The 19,071-nt window shown below is 40.7% G+C and overlaps 1 protein-coding gene across 2 annotated transcripts in view; it reads left to right on the top strand.

Moving 5' to 3' along the window:
• The window catches only part of SPHKAP (SPHK1 interactor, AKAP domain containing), a 152,098-nt gene that overhangs the window by 121,252 nt on the left and 11,775 nt on the right, over positions 1 to 19,071 (top strand). The window contains exons 6-9 of one of the 2 annotated variants that reach the window (XM_007166704.3): positions 363 to 618; positions 2,572 to 6,343; positions 15,774 to 15,959; positions 17,793 to 17,879. In XM_007166704.3, coding sequence (XP_007166766.1) covers positions 363 to 618; positions 2,572 to 6,343; positions 15,774 to 15,959; positions 17,793 to 17,879 — 4,301 coding nt within the window. The remainder of the gene's footprint in view (positions 1 to 362; positions 619 to 2,571; positions 6,344 to 15,773; positions 15,960 to 17,792; positions 17,880 to 19,071) is intronic. The other variant, XM_007166705.3, reaches the window with a different exon arrangement.

The following is a 19,071-nucleotide window of genomic DNA, read 5'->3' as shown; positions in this document are numbered from 1 at the left end:
GTGGAGTTGTGGTCCAGCTCAGTTCTGGCCTCTCTCTCCTATTTTAATAACTTTGAATAAGGTCTTCAGTGCCTGGTAAATGTTGCCCAGGGCAATTTTTGCTTCGACAGGAGAGAACAAAAATATGTGATATAATTAGTCTATTTTCCACGAAGTCAAACTTTCTCCTGGGTACCCTGTGTTCCCAAGCACCACTTGAATTGTTTTCAAGCAGTTCATCAATAAAAGCCCAGAAAATATTCCAAATATTTTAAAAGTCCCCATTCCTTCTAACAGGAGAGATTGATAGAAGAAGAAAGGTCAGAGGGAATGGTTTTATATTTTCTCTTTTAACAAATGCCTTTTTGTCTCTCTGCTTTTAGTGTCCTTGGTTGTCAGATATCTGCTTGGTCCAGTGTGCAAGAGGGAACAGACCAAACAGTACCAACTGCATCATCTTTGAAATCAACAAATTTTTGATTGGTCTGGAACTGGTACAGGAGCGGCAGCTCCACCTGGGAACAAACATCTTAAAAGTGGAGGATGACACAAACTGTTCCTTGTCTTCAATTGAAGAAGACTTTCTCACCGCATCCGAGCACTTGGAGGAGGAAAGTGAGGTGGAAGAATACAGGAACGGTGAGGACTTTCCAACAAAACCAATGTGCATCCTGAAATTAGTCACCCTATAAAAACGTCTGGGTTAAATTTCAGAAAAGTTTCAGGCCACATCACAATCTTCACTTAAGGAGTTTAACGAGGGAGAGAGAGTAAGAAAACACTAGTGGGGATGCTGACGGAGGCACTTTAACAGATTCAATGGTTAGATGGCCCCATTCTCCCTAAAGATGCCTTAGGGATGCTGAAGGAAATCTATGTGTTTTAAAACAAAATCCTCCTGCCTGCCAAGAGATGGAGACTATCACTTGGAGGAAAGTTAACATCCCTAAGTTTTCCATTAAAGTCATGTATTATTTGAAACTGAGTTAGATTGACCTGACCTAGCACTGCCTCTTTGAGGCTGTGAAACCTGGGGCCAGTTATCCAGTCTTTTTGAGCCCCAGTTTCCTTGTCCACAATTTGGGAGTACAGCAGTGCTCCTAGCACTATTATATTTATTATATTTAACCATATATGTTTGTTGTATATATTATTTAACCATACATATTTATTATATTTAACTATTATTGTTGTCAGGACAGAGGGAAATAACCCAGGAAAGTGCTTAGCTTTCATTTATTCATTCTTTTTTTTTTAATTGGAGTATAATTGCTTTACAATGTTGTGTCAGTTTCTGCTGTACGATGAAGTGACTCAGCTATATGTATACATATATCCCCTCCCTCTTGGACCTCCCTTCCACGCACCCCATCCCACCCACCCCATCCCACCCATCTAGCTCGTCACAGAGCACCGAGCTGAGCTTCCTGTGCTTTATAGCATGTTCCCACTAGCTATCTATTTTACACATGGTAGTGTAATATGTCAGTCCTAATCTCGCAATTCGTCCTACCCTCCCCTTCCCCTCCGTGTCCACAGGTCCGTTCTCTACGTCTACGTCTGTAGCTCAGTGACCAATGGGTTACTCTTCCCCATAGAGGAAGGGATACCCCAGATGCTGTCACCACTGTCCTTGGGGCAAATCCTGTGCCAACTTCAGGATAACTCTTTCAACAAGGCCATGATTTAGGTGACCTGCACATCCTCCCTTCTCCTCCTGTACCCACTGGGAAGCTTCAAGACACAATTGTCCGTGTTACTTTCTCCCTGAAACATGGTGACTAGCCCTCAGCTCCCAAATGCCCTCCCACACTCTAGCTAGCACTTGCATTCGTACCCCGCATTGAAAGCCATTTTGTTGAGCGGCAGTCCACAATGAAACTCAAAAGACTTCTCGGATTCATTTTTCTTAAAGAAACATTCAAAATGCTATTTAAAAAAAAAAAAGTTACCTGATTCTTTAAGGCATCTTTAGGAATTAAATGTTATTTTAGACTCGTGGAAACCTGCTATCTAAAATGTAATAGCGGGTATATTATACAGCACTTAAAAGAAACAAGCTATTCATGAAAAGATAGGAAGGAAAATTAAATGCATATTAGTAAATGAAATAAGCCAATCTGAAAAGCCTGTATTCTGGAAAAAGCAAAACTATGGATACAGTAAAAAAGATCGGTGGTTGCCAGGAGTTTGGCAAGGGTACAGATGGTAGTTGAAGGGCTGAATAGGTGGAGCACAGGGGATTTTTTGGCCAGTGAAACTAGTACAATACCATAGTGATGGATATATGCCGTTACACATGTCTAAACCCATAGAATGTACAACACCAAGAAAGAACCCTAAGGTAACTGTGGATTCTGGGTGATTATGATGTGTTATTATGGGTTTTTCAATTGTAACAAATGTACCACTCTTGCGGCAGAAGTTCATAATAGAGAAATCTATACACATGTGGAGGCAGGGGATATATGAGAAATCTCTGTATATTGTCTCAATTTTAACCTAAAACTGCTCTAGAAAAAATGAAGTCTGAAAAAAGAAAATGAATAAATAAATAAATAGTCAAAGTAACCCTCATTTTCTCTTCACTAGGTTATGAAAATATAAATGTCTCAGACAATGTTTTGGAAAATAAAAAGCCAAAGGAAGCCACTCAGGAGGAATGGAATTACAAAAAGGAAAAGTTACTTTATGCTTTGGAAGATAAATATGTTAGCAAATATCATACACCGTTGATTAAAACAGAAGGATCTCTGGGAAAAGTGGCAGAAGATACAGGTTTGCAGAGTCTAGATCCCTCAACCAAGCCATCAGAGTGGAAAGGTGAAGTTGTGGGGAATGATAAGCCAACCAAAAGTTATTATTATTCAGAAAATTTTAAAGGTCAAGAGGGAAAATCACAGGCACTGTGTATTCCAGGCAATGCTTATTTCTCAGGGATGGTTAAGAGAGATGGACCTTCTGCATGTGGTACTTTCTCTGAGCGTGACAGCAGTTTAGACCCAGGAGACCATGAAGATGGCACAAACTCTATTCTTCCCATAAAAGATGGAGAAGCCACAACCGGCGAGTATGCTACGAATTTAGCAGAATCTGTGCTGCAAGATGCATTTATTCGATTATCTCAGTCTCAGCCTACCCTACCCCAGGAATCTGCAGTCAGTGTTTCTGTAGGAAATGCACTGCTCCCCAGTGGTTGCTCCACAGAAGATATCGGGGTCCCTCGGTCATGGAATGAGCTCCCCCAAATTGTCATTGTTGAGAGTCCAGAAGGCAGCGATGCTGGCCCTGAGCCAGGTGTCTCCTCGTGGCCCAAGACAGAAGTCTCACTTGAAACTTCAGGCATCCTCTCTGGAGAGAACTCCAGCAAACACCCCCAGAGTGCTCTAGAAGTAGCATTAGCCTGTGCAGCCACTGTGATTGGAACCATTTCCAGTCCACAGGCCACAGAAAGATTCAAAATGGAGCAAGAATCCCTGGTTTCAAACCATCCACTGGGAGGAAATGAACCAGTGCAAGCTCAGTCATCTCAAGTATTCAAGGAACATTCCATCAGCAAATATTCCTTTCCATCTGCTCTGTGTGGCATGACTCAGGTGGCAAGTGCTGTTGCTGTCTGTGGCCTGGGTGAAACAGGAGAGGTGAAGTGCCCTGCGGCTTCAAGTGGCTTCTTGTCTGCAGCTGAGGTTTCTGCAGCAGTGCCCCCACTTTGTGGTTCAGTGACCGGGAAGAGCATGGAGCTGGGGAACGAAGCCATTGCAGAGGCATTGCTCAAGGAGGCCACTCTGCTCTTAATGAGACCTAATGCCTACAGCAGCATTGGAGACCTCATGGAATCAATGAATAGGAGAATCGTAGAAACTGTTTCAAAGCCTCAGACCCTGTGCTCAGAAAATGTCCTTGGGAATGAACTGGCACAGACCCTGTCCAATGTTATCCTGAAGCATTCCATTGATGAAGTTCACCAGAAAAATAAAATAATCGACCCCAACGAAGGCAGGCACTCATCTGAAACCCTGGACACCTTAATGGAAAGTACAAATCAGCTTCTCTTCAATGTGATATGCTTCACTTTCAAGAAGATGAGCCACCTTGTACAGCTTGGTGAACGTCCCGCCATCCTTTCTAAGGAGACCATCAGATGGAGGGAAACCAAACTAGACTTCCAGCCAACTAATCAGGCCACTTGTCAAGCATGGACAAAAGCCACTGACTACTCCAGCAGCCATCCACTTAGCAACCTGCATAGCACCAGCCTTGTTATCGATGATCTTATAGATGATGAACATCCAAAGCAAGATAGCAAGGGCCCAGAGAAGCCCGGCCTCTCCCAGAACCCCCCACTGCAATCTGAATTGTCCTGTATTCCCAGAGTGTCTGTTAAAACAGCCCCCAAGGAAATATATCTGAAAGGAATGGTGGGAGAGGATACAAAAAACCCTCATCAACAATCCAGTCACAATGAGAATGAATGCAGAGCCCCTTCAGAGGGAGAAATGACACCAACCGTTGGCAAGTACAACATCAATTCCCAGGACGCTGAGGACAGCATCAATCCAAATGCTCAAGAAAAGTACAATTGTGCCTCACCTCTAAACAATGAAGTTCAAGCTAACCTGTCTTTGTTAGGGAATGATTTGCTGCTTCCTGCTCAATCTATGCTACCGGCAAAACACCCAGACATATACTGCATTGCAGACTTTGCAGAAGAATTAGCAGAGACCATTGTTTCCATGGCAACTGAAATAGCAGCGATTTGCCTTGACAACTCCAATGGAAAACAACCCTGGTTCTGTGCATGGAAAAGAGGGAATGAGTTTCTGGTTACCCCCAACGTATCCTGCCGACCCTTGAAGAGGAAGAAAGAGAGCCAGGCCGGTGGGGCCCCTGTGAGGAAACACAAGCCACCGCGACTCAGCGAGATCAAGAGGAAAACAGATGAGCACCCGGAGCTTAAAGAGAAGCTGATGAACAGGGTTGTGGACGAGTCGATGAACCTTGAGGACGTCCCAGATTCTGTAAATAATTTTGCAGACGAAGTGGCGGCCAAGATCATGAACCTCACAGAGTTCTGTATGGTGGACGGTGTCTGGCAAGCCCAGAGCTACCCTCGGAGTCGGTTACTCAGTGGAGACAGGTGGAGCCGGCTGAAGGCCTCCAGCTGTGAGAGCATTCCAGAGGAGGACCCCAACGCCAGGGCGTATGTGAATAGCCTGGGTTTAGCCAGTACCCTAAGCCAGCCAGCTAGCAGGGCCAGCTCCGTGTCCAAGCAGTCAAGCTGTGAGAGCATCACGGATGAGTTTTCCAGGTTCATGGTGAACCAGATGGAAAACGAAGGAAGAGGGTTTGATTTACTGCTGGATTACTACGCAGGCAAGAATGCCAGCAGTATTCTGAACTCAGCTATGCAACAGGCCTGCCGGAAAAATGACCACCTCAGTGTGAGGCCAAGCTGTTCCTCAAAGCAGTCCAGCACCGAAAGCATCACCGAGGAGTTCTACAGGTACATGTTGAGGGACATTGAACGAGAGAACAAAGACGGCGCCTCCTCCGGACAAAGCAGCCAGGACTGGACGACTGGCTTGCTGTCGCCTTCTCTGCGATCCCCGGTGTGTTACAGACAGTCATCCATGCCCAGCAGCAGATCCCTGGGCGCCAGGCTGACGGTGAACGTGCCCATCAAAGCCAACTCCTTAGATGGCTTTGCTCAAAACAGCCAGCAAGATTTCCTCAGCGTACAGCAGGTCGGTAGCGCTTCCTCATCGGGTCTCTGCAAATCTGACTCTTGCTTGTATCGGAGAGGTGGGGCCGACCAGATCACAAACATGTTAATTCACGAGACGTGGGCAAACTCAATCGAAGCCCTCATGCGGAAGAACAAAATTATAGTGGACGACGCCCGGGCAGCTGATGCTGAGCCTGCTTCCAGTGGCTCTTCCTTGCAGGTGGAGAAGTGTGCGAGCAGATTGGCTTCGAGCAGAGTGCAAAGTGGGCCAGCTCTGCTTGTTCAGGAGTCTGTTGAGTACCCGAGGAAAAACTCCATTACTGAAAGCAAACATCCCCCAATGTCATCTCCAAGCAAAGCTGCGCCTCTTGCAAACCACAACAGTTTAGATTCTAGAAAGGAAACGTCCTCGTGCCAGGATGCTGTCCTTCTAAGCCACACCAGGCGATCACTTTGCTCAAGGGAAGTGCCTTTAATTCAGATCGAAACAGATCAGAGAGAAGAATGTGTTGGAGAACCTGAACACGTCCTTTCCAAACGCAGCCCCCTAGAGGAAGCAGAAGAGTGCTTGAAAGAAGAAAAGGTCCCACATGTGGCGAGGGGTGGAGACACTACTGTGAGTTCCTGCCAAAACCCTAGGTGAGTCAATGACCTCTTAGACGAGATAGGGTGCATGGGACTGGAGTTTGCATCTTAATTAGTATTTATTCTAAATCTTAGGGACTTACTGACACAAGAACCGAATTTCTGAGATAGTGATTGACCTCCCTGGGTTACTATGCACTTATAATAGAAAGATGGAAGGTTTTCTTTTTAAATCTCTAAAACAAATTCGATTTATGTATATAACAGAAGAAATGAGGTATCATTCTCCCCATTACAATTAATCTCCCATAGAATGTTACCTTCTGAAATTAATTCATGGCAGTTTTCAAGCAAAAGTAGAAAATTACATCAACTTGTGCATTTGAAAACAGTTAAATGTAAATATATTTTAATATTGGAATCTGACATTAAATATTTTGGTATCATTTTTCTCCAGGGTCTCTCAAGTTTTTCTTTTTTGTCTTATTCTAAAGGTCTTTGCAAGGACACCATGTCCCACAGTGCTGGCCCTTTAGACGCATGGTATACCATGGTAGCATAAGTGCAAAACAACATCACCAGCCTTAGGAATTTGAGAGCTGAATCTTTTCCAAAACATAAGGACTAAGTATTGAATATATTTTTCTTTGTGGAGCAATATAAAGAATTGTTATGGAACATGATCTCCACTAAATAACCTTGAAACCATCACTCTAAGCAATTTTACTTATCTCTGCCTCAGTTTACTCACCTGTTGGGGAGGGAATAATAGTAATAATTACATCATAAGAAGATTCTTAAGGTTTAAATTAAGAAATGTACACAAGCCCTTACCTCCATGCCTAGGCCATTACAAACACTCAATAAATGTTTACTTTATGGTTGTTGTTGTTTGGGGTTAAGGTATATGGTTGCCTTTATTCCAGGAGATCTTTTTCCCAAGAGAAACCTGTTACGAACAGTGTGAGAATTTTATTAAAACTAGAGAATGCTCAGGATTTGCAAAAGGGGAAATTAGTTCTATTTAGATCACATTTTCTAATCTCAGAGTTGTTATCAGGGGATCTGACATGTCAAAATAGCTAAACATGGAACTCAATGTCCTGTGAAAGACTTCCTACCCGCTTATACACAAGAGGGAGGGAAATGATACAGGCACTCTTGATTGTTTGGAAGTGGGGAGGTGTCATGTCCTGAAGATATTTTTAGGCTATTCTCTGAGGGACATTTTCATAATTCTTACTAAAAACTTCATAAAATGTCAACATGATGAAATAAAAATCACATTCTTACTTTTTTAGGTTTTTGTTATTTGAAACAGAATTCAGAATTAATCATGGCAGGCCCAAATGGAAATACCTATTGTATTTTAGGCTAGCACATTTGTCCAGGTACCAAATTATATCAATTATACAGAGCTTAAGGGTGACTTAGGATAACCCAGTTCTTGATTTGGGGGAAAATATTATCCTACTGGTGAGCAGCGATGCGTTCTTAACTCAGCCACCTTCTCTGAGATTTTTGAAAAGCAATTACCTAACTTTTTGATAATTTGAGACCACAAGGTATAAACACCAAACTGAGAATTTTGAGCATTCACATGTTGTACTCACTGACTTAACATAATTTTTTTAGAAATATATTTTGTGCTGTGTATTCATTTATATTTGCTTCAAGAAAAATAATTATTCATCCAACAAATATTTGCACGCTCACCTGTGATACACACTGCCCTTGGGTCTGCAAGCACAGAAGAAAATAGAGATTTAGTGTCTGTTTCCACAGCTCCTACACACCAGTGCGAGAGACAGACAAGATGCATGGAAAAACCCTTTGGAAAACGTGTGTGATGTAGAGTGTGATGAGAGGAGAATAAAAAGAGTAATGTGGTAGAGAGTTACCTTTTGGGGGAAGTGGCCACTTAAGATAGGATGTTGGCATTTGAGACGAGACCTAAAGGAAGAGAGAAAGGGTGCCGGCGAAATGAAGAATTGAATTGAAGTACTTGTGTCTCTAGCATTATGGTGTTCTAGCTAGAAACTAGTCCACCCACCAGAAAAAGGACATGATAAGAAAACATATCTTTGTGAGTAGAGCTCAGAGTAGAAGAGAAATTCCCCTGAGAATTTATAAACACAGCTTGCCTTAATGCATGTTTGGGGTTCTAATTTGCACCATCTGTGTGATGTAGGAAACCACAAACTGGTAAATTACCTTAAAGCAATCTTAGGTTAACAACACTGTGAGACCTTAGCAGAGGCAAAAATAAATCTCTTGATATTTAATCCCAAGTCTCAAAGGATTTCGATAGATAATGCCTATCAAATATGGGCTCAGAACTTCAAATTTCAAGATACACAGGAATCAAGGCACTATAAGCAAGACTCACAAATATCAAAGTAAAATTATCGCTAGCAAAGATTGCAGATGTGGGGATGATCAGATACAGAATATAACATATTTTAAATATTTGAAAAATTAAGGTATACAAAACAGGAGTGGGAAAAACTGCAATCAAAATAGAATGAGGTAGAGTTAAAAGTCAGTTAATTACTACAAGAGATAAGTATAATCATTGAAATTAAACATTGCTAGATATAAACATAATTATTTAAAATTAGATTATTGGAATCAAAACTTGAATGGCATATCTGCAGAGAAAACTATAAAAGATAAATGTGAAAGGACTACTGTTTCCACCCATGATGGAGTAACTGAAGCTGAACTTGTTCTCCCTCTGTAAATAACTAGAAAAGTGGACAAAATATATGAAACAACTGTTGTCAGACATTTCACAACAAGCAGCATTCTGAGATAAGGAAAACAAACATGGTGAGCTTTATAATAGTCCAACTTTCTGCCTGGATTCCCTTTTCAGACAGAAGTACAAAGAGGACAAATTTGAGCAGAACTCAATGGTTACTCAGTTGAAACTTCAGAGATTGGAGGGCACTCTCAGAGAAAGAACTCCAGAAGTCTGTAGAGGGATCCCCTCGAGTCTGTTACTGAACCCTAAGCCATGCATGTTAGGTGAAACCCCATGAAGCTAGAAAGCTGTAAGCTAAACAATGCCACACGCTCACACAGGACTAGGAAAAGTTTAGTTCCAACCAGCCACAGTGGAGAAACCATGTTAAACATATGCAGGATTTAGCAGAGACCCTGAAAGAAATCATACGATAGAATTAGGGCTAAACTATCCCTGAAAAATAAAAACTGATCTAAACTTGCCCTAACAAAACTTGAAGAGAAGCATTGAAAAATCAGGCTGAACTGAAGCTAATTTAACCTAGAATGAGTCCAATAGTCTTTAAAGAAAGACAATAAAATCCATTGTTCTAGGAGGTGGGTCAAAAGGATCTTGCTGTGATTTATGTCATGGAGTGTTCTGCCTATGTTTTCCTCTAAGAGTTTGATAGTGTCTGGCCTTACATTTAGGTCTTTAATCCATTTTGAGTTTATTTTTGTGTATAGTGTTAGGGAGTGTTCTAATTTCATTCTTTTACATGTAGCGGTCCAATTTTCCCAGCACCACTTATTGAAGAGGTTGTCTTTTCTCCATTGTATATTCTTGCCTCCTTTATCAACAGTAAGGTGACCATATGTGCGTGGGTTTACCTCTGGGCTTTCTATCCTGTTCCATTGATCTATATTTCTGTTTTTGTGCCAGCACTCTACTGTCTTGATTACTGCAGCTTTGTAGTATAGTCTGAAGTCAGGGAGCCTGATTCCTCCAGCTCCATTTTTCTTTCTCAAGATTGCTTTGGCTATTCGGGGTCTTTTGTGTTTCCATACAAATTGTGAAATTTTTTGTTCTAGTTCTGTGAAAAATGCCATTGGTAGTTTGATAGGGATTGCATTGTATCTGTTGATTGCTTTGGGTATTATAGTCATTTTCACAATATTGATTCTTCCAATCCAACAACATGGTATATCTCTCCATCTGTTTGTATCAGCTTTAATTTCTTTCATCAGTGTCTTATAGTTTTCTGCATACAGGTCTTCTGTCTCCTTAGGTAGGTTTATTCCTAGGTATTTTATTCTTTCTGTTACAATGGTAAATGGGAGTGTTTCTTTAATTTCTCTTTCAGATTTTTCTGTGCATTTCTGTGCATTAATTTTGTATCCTGCTGCTTTACCAAGTTCATTGATTAGCTCTGGTAGTTTTCTGGTAGCATCTTTAGGATTCTCTATGTATAGTATCATGTCATCTGCAAATAGGGACAGCTTTACCTCTTCTTTTCCGATTTGGATTCCTTTTATTTCTTTTTCTTCTCTGATTGCTGTGGCTAAAACTTCCAAAACTATGTTGAATAATAGTGGTGAGAGTGGACAACTTTGTCTTGTTCCTGATCTTAGTGGAAGTGGTTTCAGTTTTTCACCACTGAAAACGATGTTGGCTGTGGGTTTTTCATATATGGCCTTTATTATGTTGAGGTAAGTTCCCTCTATGCCTGCTTTCTGGAGGGTTTTTATCATAAATGGGTGTTGAATTTTGTGGAAAGCTTTTCTGCATCTATTGAGATGATCATATGGTTTTTATACTTCAGTTTGTTAATATGGTTTATCACATTGATTGATATTCGTATATTGAAGAATCCTTGCATTCCTGGGATAAACCTCACTTGATCATGGTGTATGATCCTTTTAATGTGCTGTTGGATTCTGTTTGCTAGGATTTTGGTGAGGATTTTTTCATCTATGTTCATCAGTGATATTGGCCTGTAGTTTTCTTTCTTTGTGACATCTTTGTCTGGTTTTGGATTCAGGGTGATGGTGGCCTCGTAGAATGAGTTTGGGAGTGTTCCTCCCTCTGCTATATTTTGGAAGAATTTGAGAAGGATAGGTGTTAGCTCTTCTCTAAATGTTTGATAGAATTCGCCTGTGAAGCCATCTGGTCCTGGGCTTTTGTTTGTTAGAAGATTTTTAATCACAGTCTCAAATTCAGTGCTTGTGATTGGTCTGTTTATATTTTCTGTTTCCTCCTGGTTCAGTCTGGGAAAGATGAACAAACCTATAAATTTCTCTCAAAAGAAAATGGAAACTAGTGTTTTAGATATAATCACTATTCATTCTGAATCCCTAGTTATGTGACATGGGATATGAGATTTACTGTAAATAGAGTGGGAAATTGAGATAAAATATAATATACTGACAGATTCGTTTTTAAGCTGGATGTTTAATGTCAATCACTGAGATTTAACTTCTGATTTAGTAAGAAATACCCTATAATGAATTTTTTTAATAACATAAGGTCCTAATTCAGTAAGGAATTAGTCCAGGAAACTATTTTTTAACCAAGTAAACAAATGGTTTAGGAGCCCTCCCCTTTGTGCTGAGTACTTGCCTCATTTCCACTTTGGGGAATATGTATATTGTTTCTATTTGTCATCAGTGAACTAACTTATCTTTCATTTGAATTTAGTTAAATTCAGTGAATGTTCCTTTGGCTACATCCATTCTTCCCCTTTCTACCTGCTCAATTTAGAAAAATCTCAACATTTTGGAAAGAAAAATCAAGCTTATTAAAGATCTCTTTTCACCAAATGTTAGCAACAGATCACACTACAAACAGCCACACGTCAAAACCGCACCTGTACAGATGCTTTGAGAAGGAATCTTAGGGACAAGATTTGGTGTGATATTACCTATGTAATTCATTCACATATCAGGGGGATATTTAATCACACCCCAAAAATTATGCATTTGAAACTCTACACTCTATACTAGAACTCATTTTAACAAATATTGTAAAAAGTACAACCATTTTGGAGAAAGGATAACAGTACTAATTCTAAGATTGAGGAAAATTATGTAGATCTTTCTGTAACCAATCAAGTGTTTTGCATAAAAGTGATCAAGTGTCTTAAGTTGTATTTCTTGGGAACAGACCTCGAGAAGGAGAGTTCAGGCAAATATATATAATTTGTGAAGGAGTGCTCGCCAGAGAAAAGTGTACATACATGGGTAAGGAAGAAGGAAAGACAAGAGTGGACAGAGGGAGATGGTCCCCCCCAAATATGTTTGCACCTGAGGGCACAGCGCATCCTATAGGAAACCCTGAAGCTGGGATGGTCTGTCATGTTTAGTGCAAATTGAGGCAAGGGTGGGTTTTTGTATCTCTGTGTCAGCTGGTCATTGGGGTGCTCACTGGGAGAGGGTATAACCCTGGCAAGGCAATTCCCAACCTGAGGACAGCTCTCAGTGCGGACCGGCAGCTGCCATTACTCTCTACAGCCAGTGCACAAGGGCCAAGAAAAGCATTCCAGTCTCCACTCACCGACTTACCATATTTTTCATCGTCAACTGAGAAATACACTCTTGCTTTTTGTTTGCAAACATTAATGTCCTTTTTTTTATGCTATTAGTTTTTTTTGTTTTTTTGTTTTTTGTTTGTTTCTTTTTTATGCTATTTGTTTTTGATGAGCCTATGGGGAAAAGTTTCCATGAATCTGTTCACATTTCTGTACATTTGGCTTCCTGAGCAAAGAGCACTGGCACCTGGACTGAAGGTTGATCAAATACTAACCCTGAAGATAGAGACTTCTAAAGAGATACAGTGATTCATTTCCCTGGAGCTATTTAATTAAGTTCCAGGGTAGTGACATCTCCTCCTCTCCGCAGAAAAGATTTGAATGCGTTTATAATCTAGAGCAAAATGCTCTCTCCTCCATCGTCTCTCTCTCTCTCTCCCTTCTCTCCCTGGAGAAAAAGAGAGGCAGATGTGTCCAGGCATGATAATTTTGAGGTTCCTCTCCTGTGGTGCAAACCTCACTACAGGTGCAGTGTGCAGTAGGGAATTGGGGCACAGAGAATGAATGCAAGCTGCTCTGTGAGAAAAGAAATGGTCTGATCTCTAACCCAGAGCACTTTGTGTGTGTGTGTGTGTGTGTGTGTGTGTGTGTGTCACTGTGCCAGGCAAACAAATGGAAAGTCGAGCTTATTAAAAACCTGCTTTAACCAAGTGTTAGCAGTAGAGTGTGATAGAAACTGCCACACCTCAATACCGTAGTTATTCAGAATGCCGTTAGCTTGCAAGAAAGATCTTTCTCAGATCTTTCCACATAAGACTTAATAGGTAGGGCTATCTAAATTTGAATATGGTTCTACTTATTAAGCTAGGCAATTTTAACAATAACATATTCATCTAAAAAATATTTAATGTGTTCACAGCTCTACTCCAAATACATAAAAAAGTATAAAAGCTCTTAATAATGTATGGTATATACACTAGACTGCAAACTAGGAAGCATTAAGTGCTACCAAAAAGAAAGAAAAACAGACAAATTGCTTTGATCATTCAAGAGAGAGATGGCCCTAGGGAGGGAGATTAAGGACGACTTCGGGGAGGTGAGAGCATCTTGGCTAAGGAATGGTAAGAAAAAAGGATCAGGAAAGAATGTTATTAGACTAATGATTCTTAATGAATTATATAATTTACTAATAAAGAATAATATATACTTACATAGCAAGCACTAAGATAGATGCATTAAATGATTTTATTTTCTAGCTTATTTCTTCCAAAAACCATTATGAGGTTAGTGTTCTTATTTTTCTTGGAAAGTTTTATTAACTTGTCCAAGTTGAACAGACGACACATGGTAGAAGTGGAAGCTACAGCTCTGGACTGCAGAAACAGTGCTCAAAGCACCCTGGTCTCCAGCATTTGGTCAGAGGAAGCAACGGGGCAAAGATCAAGAGGCAGTAAATTTATGGCATATCTGAGGAGCAGCAGAGAGTCTGGTTTTGCTCAGTAATGAACTAGAGTCAGACAGATAAAACTGGAGAGGCAAGGGAAGACCATGAAGGAAAGACTTTAGCTTTAGGAAGTTCTTGAAGGTTTTTGACAAGAAAGACCAAAGATATGCCTTGAGAATGTTAATTAACATTAACCTGGCATATGTATGAAGACGGTTTTGAAAGAGGAAGAATAGTCGTGGCTGAACTATTAGGAGGCCGACACAATATAGTCCAGGCAAGAAGTCAAGGTTCAGTGCCCAGGAGTCTCAAAACTTGAGATCCGATGTCTGGTACCAACTCTTGTTGTAACTTCAGGTAAATCATTCCACCTCACTGGGCTTTGGCATCCTAATCTACAGGAAATCTGTGAGGTTCCTTCCAAATCTAAATTCTAGAGATTTAGGAAGACCTAAATTAACATAACTACCCGAGCACAGAGACAGAGATAAGTATGTGAGAGATACTTTAGAGATGGAACTGAAAAACATAACAAATGATTGAATGTAAAGGTCAAGGAGAAATCAGAAATTTTCTGCAAGATTTTAAGCCCAGACACTCAGAAAAGTCAATGAAATAAGAAATACAGGAAAAGGATGGAAGGGCAATTAGAATTTGTTTTATGTAGATTGATTCTGAGATGTTTGTGAGACAGATTGGAGATGTTCAGAAGACCAAATGAGGAAAAGAGCCCCAGAATCAGGAAGAGGGACCCTGCCTGGAGCTCAGATTTGGAAGCTATTTTCACAGGCAGAATAGATGAGACTGCTTAGGGACAGACTGGAAAGGAGGGTAGTGAATCAATCAGAACTGGCTATACTATGTCTAAAGGACAAAGAGAGAACCAGGTTCCAGGCATGGAGTGTCCAGAAAGGCGGAAATTCATGGGAAGCCAACGAAGAAAGTTTTCGAAGAAAAAAGCTTGCCAGATCAAGGGTTAAATGCTTGATATAAAAAGGTGCTCATCCAGAAAAGTGATGCTGATATAAATCAGCGGTTTTAGAGGGAGAGGATGGGGTAAAAAAAAAAAAAAAGGTGGCTGCAAGTGCAAAATATGTATAGAGGCATTTATAGGCAAAATGGTTTGGTAAACCACTAGAAGTGGGCTGGGTGTTGTTCTCCCAGCATGGTCCACATACAACTTGCATTAGAATCACCAGGGGTGGTTGTTTAAAATGCAGGTTTCTGGGCCTTCCTGCAGAAGCCCTGAATCGTAATCTCAGGGGAAGGATGCTCTGGGTATCTTTATTTTAAACACCACTGCCCTTCAATAATTCTTATGTATGCAGGCCGGGTTGCTTCAACATGTTTTTTAAATGAATGGAGGAAGTCAGTAGAAAGAGATCAAATGAAGAAATAAGAAAGCTGGTAGAGAGTAATCCTGAAAAGGCAAAATGGGACCTAGGGCATCAGCAGAGGATTAGCCTAAAAGAAAGATTCCATCTATGTCCTAGGACATCCCGCTCACTATGGCGGAGATCCATGCTCAACAGAGCATGCAGTGTACTGATCAACGCATGTTGCACGTTCAACCATTTTATAGATTACCGATTTCTTTTATATGTTTAAAATCCCTAGAATGCTTTCATTGAAAGTATTCATTAATTCCAAGTTGATTTTTTAAATTATGCAAACAATTTCATCAGCCACTGAACAGCTATCCATCTTTGCCCTTCTGACTTTGACCTTTTCCCCTGAAAAGGTCAGTCTTGTGCCTGCACTCTTAGTAATATCTTACCATCTACAGTGACAGCCTTGATGCCAGAGATGTACCAGAGGCTGAAGTCTCAACAGAAGGCAGAGCCCCCGATGAGTTCTCCAACCCTCCTGGCAGCAGTGGAGAGAGCACAGACAGCTGGTCCCAGCTCGCCAATGAGGAAGACAACCCAGATGACACCAGCAGCTTCCTGCAGCTCAGCGAGCGATCCATGAGGTACCTGCTCTTTAAATGACTTACCAGGGCAACAGGTCTCAACACAGATTCCAGAAATGCATTTTAGTCATTCTCTGCCAAGGGTCCCTAATAGCGCAAAAAGGAAAGACTGCCCGTCATAATTTGTGCTGAGAGCTATCTTAATATCCAGTTATGGTTTCAATTAGCTTGGCCAAGGTTGAGAGTCATCTGTGTTCCCTTCTCTGCAAGCTCCAGCTAGTGCATTCGATGATGACAACTGTGAATTTTTAAATAAGAGCAGCTATTACACCTGGTGTGTTTGATACTTTCTCTCTGGTTCATTTGTATTTCAGATGCAAGACAGGCTGGGTTTACATGAGGCATTTCCACACTGTGTTGTGTTGTTTGGCCAGACTGTTCCTCCCCTTTCTCTGCCTGCCCTCTGTATTGTTGCTCTAGAAAAGCTAGAGAGCTGCTAAAGAGAGGTCAGATTTGGGAGGACCTGAGCCAATCAGGAGACATAAACTAAAAACTAGTCCTTTGTGAAGTGAGAATGAAAAGAATCTTCACGTTTCTACCCAAAATCTTATTGGATATGGGCCAAAAAGTCCACAGACTTTCCAGAAAGGCCAATTGGAAAATGGGCTTCCGATGCATCTGGCCGTATGGCTCCTTGAAAATTTTACTTCTGACGGTTCAGTCTGTTTAGACTTAGGAAAATTTCACCATGTTAAATGATTTATCTAAAATTTCAAAAACTGGTGGGAAATGTTATCCTATAGAGATAAAAAGCAAAGAGAATTTGAATCTCTGGACTTAGCATAAGTTTATACAGTTAAGTACCTCCAGAGCAATGTTTGAGTCATCAGATTTCAATCAGTGAATACATTCAGTACCCCACACGAAAACCAAGACAGGAATTTGAAATGAGGGGATTTAGTTGCTTATTCATGGAACTCCTGAGGGAAGACTGTCCCATTACACGATACCCCAGCACTCACCCTTTGAAAACCTTACTTGGAAGAGACGTCACTGGAAAATAGACAAGGTATGAGGAAATATAGTGAGTTTGGTGAAATTGGATGCATTCTATTTTGCAAGTACAGACAGAACCTAAAAATGGGCTCAACTCTTCTGTGTTTCAGTAAACAAATTCCAGGCTAGTAACTAGACCGTATGTTGATTGTGCATCCTACAAAAATGTTGCAATATGTGATCCCTCCTTCTCTACAACACACAAAGTATCAAGTGTTGTTCCTTCTCAAAGATTTTAAGATAAAGGAGTTATAAAACTTTGGCATTGCCCAACTTTGTACTTGTAAATTCTGTAGTCCCTCAGGAAAAAAATGAGACAAGTGCATATCCTATGGAATATCCCTGACAAAAATCCCCTGAATGGCAAAGGGAAAAGAGAACATGCATCGCTGGTTTCTGTCAAAAGCCAAGAAGCAGGCAGATAAGCATTCCCGTATCTTCCCCCTCAGCCAGCATTCTCAGAAGTATCTTAGTCTCTGGAGGTATACCCAAGGAGTCTCTTGCTGATGGATAAACATCCTTACTGTCACTAGGATGGGGAAGAAAGGAGTCATGCTGATTGTCACCCACTAGGTGTGATCCACCAGGTATGACCACTGCAGAAATTACGAAACATTGATGATGATGATGATGACAATTGGCTTGAGCCAAAAATGTCTTTTGTTGTGTTTTCCCCTGATTTGGTCCGAAATAAACATCAATTTAGGAGTCCTAGACACTAAGCAGTATTCTTCTGGGGACCAAAGGAAGAACCTCTTAGAACGGTAGAACATCAGTGTCAGCAGTGTGGCCAGGTGGTGGAGACTGGCATTAATATGTAAACTTTTGCTTTGTCAGCAATGGCAACAGTAGTGCCACTAGCAGTCTTGGCATTATGGACCTGGACATTTATCAGGAAAGCATGCCATCTTCTCCCATGATTAAGTAAGTAGCCACTGAGATGCAGTGATTGTGAGACCACTACTCCGATTCCATCTGGCAATCCATTTTGATCATTCAGGTTGTTCCCGACCAACCTGATAAGCTAAAGCTTATCCATATAATCAGACATATATGTCATTTTACCTAGTTGGACACAGAGAAACAAAAATCCATTTAAATTGTACTATGCCAACCAGCAAAGACTATTGTTCCGTAGAATATAGTGTGAATGGCTTTTCCTTTACCTGTAGACACCTGGGATTATTGCCACTAATGAGTCTAATACCAAGTGGCACCACGGTGGAAGGTGTCATTTTTATATCTGCTCCCCACAATATGAGGGCCTTCTGAAAGACCAAGGGAAAAAAGTACAATATGTGTGTCATAAAATATGGTGCACAAAGCGAGGGCAACATGAGGCCAGGACTATATCTAGAGTTTGTGATTGTCCTGGAAAATTAAATGAATTGAAACCTCTTTTTGACCATTATGACTTATTATTTGGAGATTTCTGAAATTTCAGAAAAATGAAAATGAAGTATAGGACTAAAGTTGCTCCCTGATCTGATCTATTTTTTTCAATTATTATCTATAGCTAAATCATTTTTATTTCACTATTTAATCAGGTTTCCTGCCTGCGGGAATATTTCTCAGTGATTAAAGGTTGCAGTGCATTCTTTATTGTTCCACACAGCCATCATTCACAGGTAGAGATGAACATAAACATTATCTTGGGTTTGTTTTGTTTTTTAAAGGAGGCAAAACAAACAAAAACACTTTAGGGTAAATTTATTTTTCTCCTACAGGAAATATTTGTTTAGGTGTTTTGTCCATCTTTCTCCCCAGTATGAGCCTAGGACCCCACAGACTACAGATAGAGAAAACCAAGACCCCCTCTACCCATATCAGCGTCCTGCAGCTCCATAGTAGTAGAAATTGTATCTACCATATGTCATTTCACTTATGTCTCTTGGATAGAGATCTAGCAGAAGATCTAGACCCTTGGGAAATTGGCCATTCTTCTACAAATAATTAGGTGTTCATGAAAGAACAATTACACTTTCTCTCGACATCAGGAATACAATGGAATTAGCTAGATCTCAGCAATAACAGAGAATATAAGGGAGAATCCTCTCGCATAGAGACACATTTTTAAGAGCACCTGCAGTTTAATTTCTAGACAAGACAAAAATAC

This window comes from Balaenoptera acutorostrata, chromosome 8 (assembly GCF_949987535.1).
Source record: "Balaenoptera acutorostrata chromosome 8, mBalAcu1.1, whole genome shotgun sequence".
Lineage (NCBI taxonomy): Eukaryota > Metazoa > Chordata > Mammalia > Artiodactyla > Balaenopteridae > Balaenoptera > Balaenoptera acutorostrata.
The sequence above is the reverse complement of the archived record's forward strand: the minus strand, read 5'-3'. Positions and strand labels throughout refer to the sequence as shown.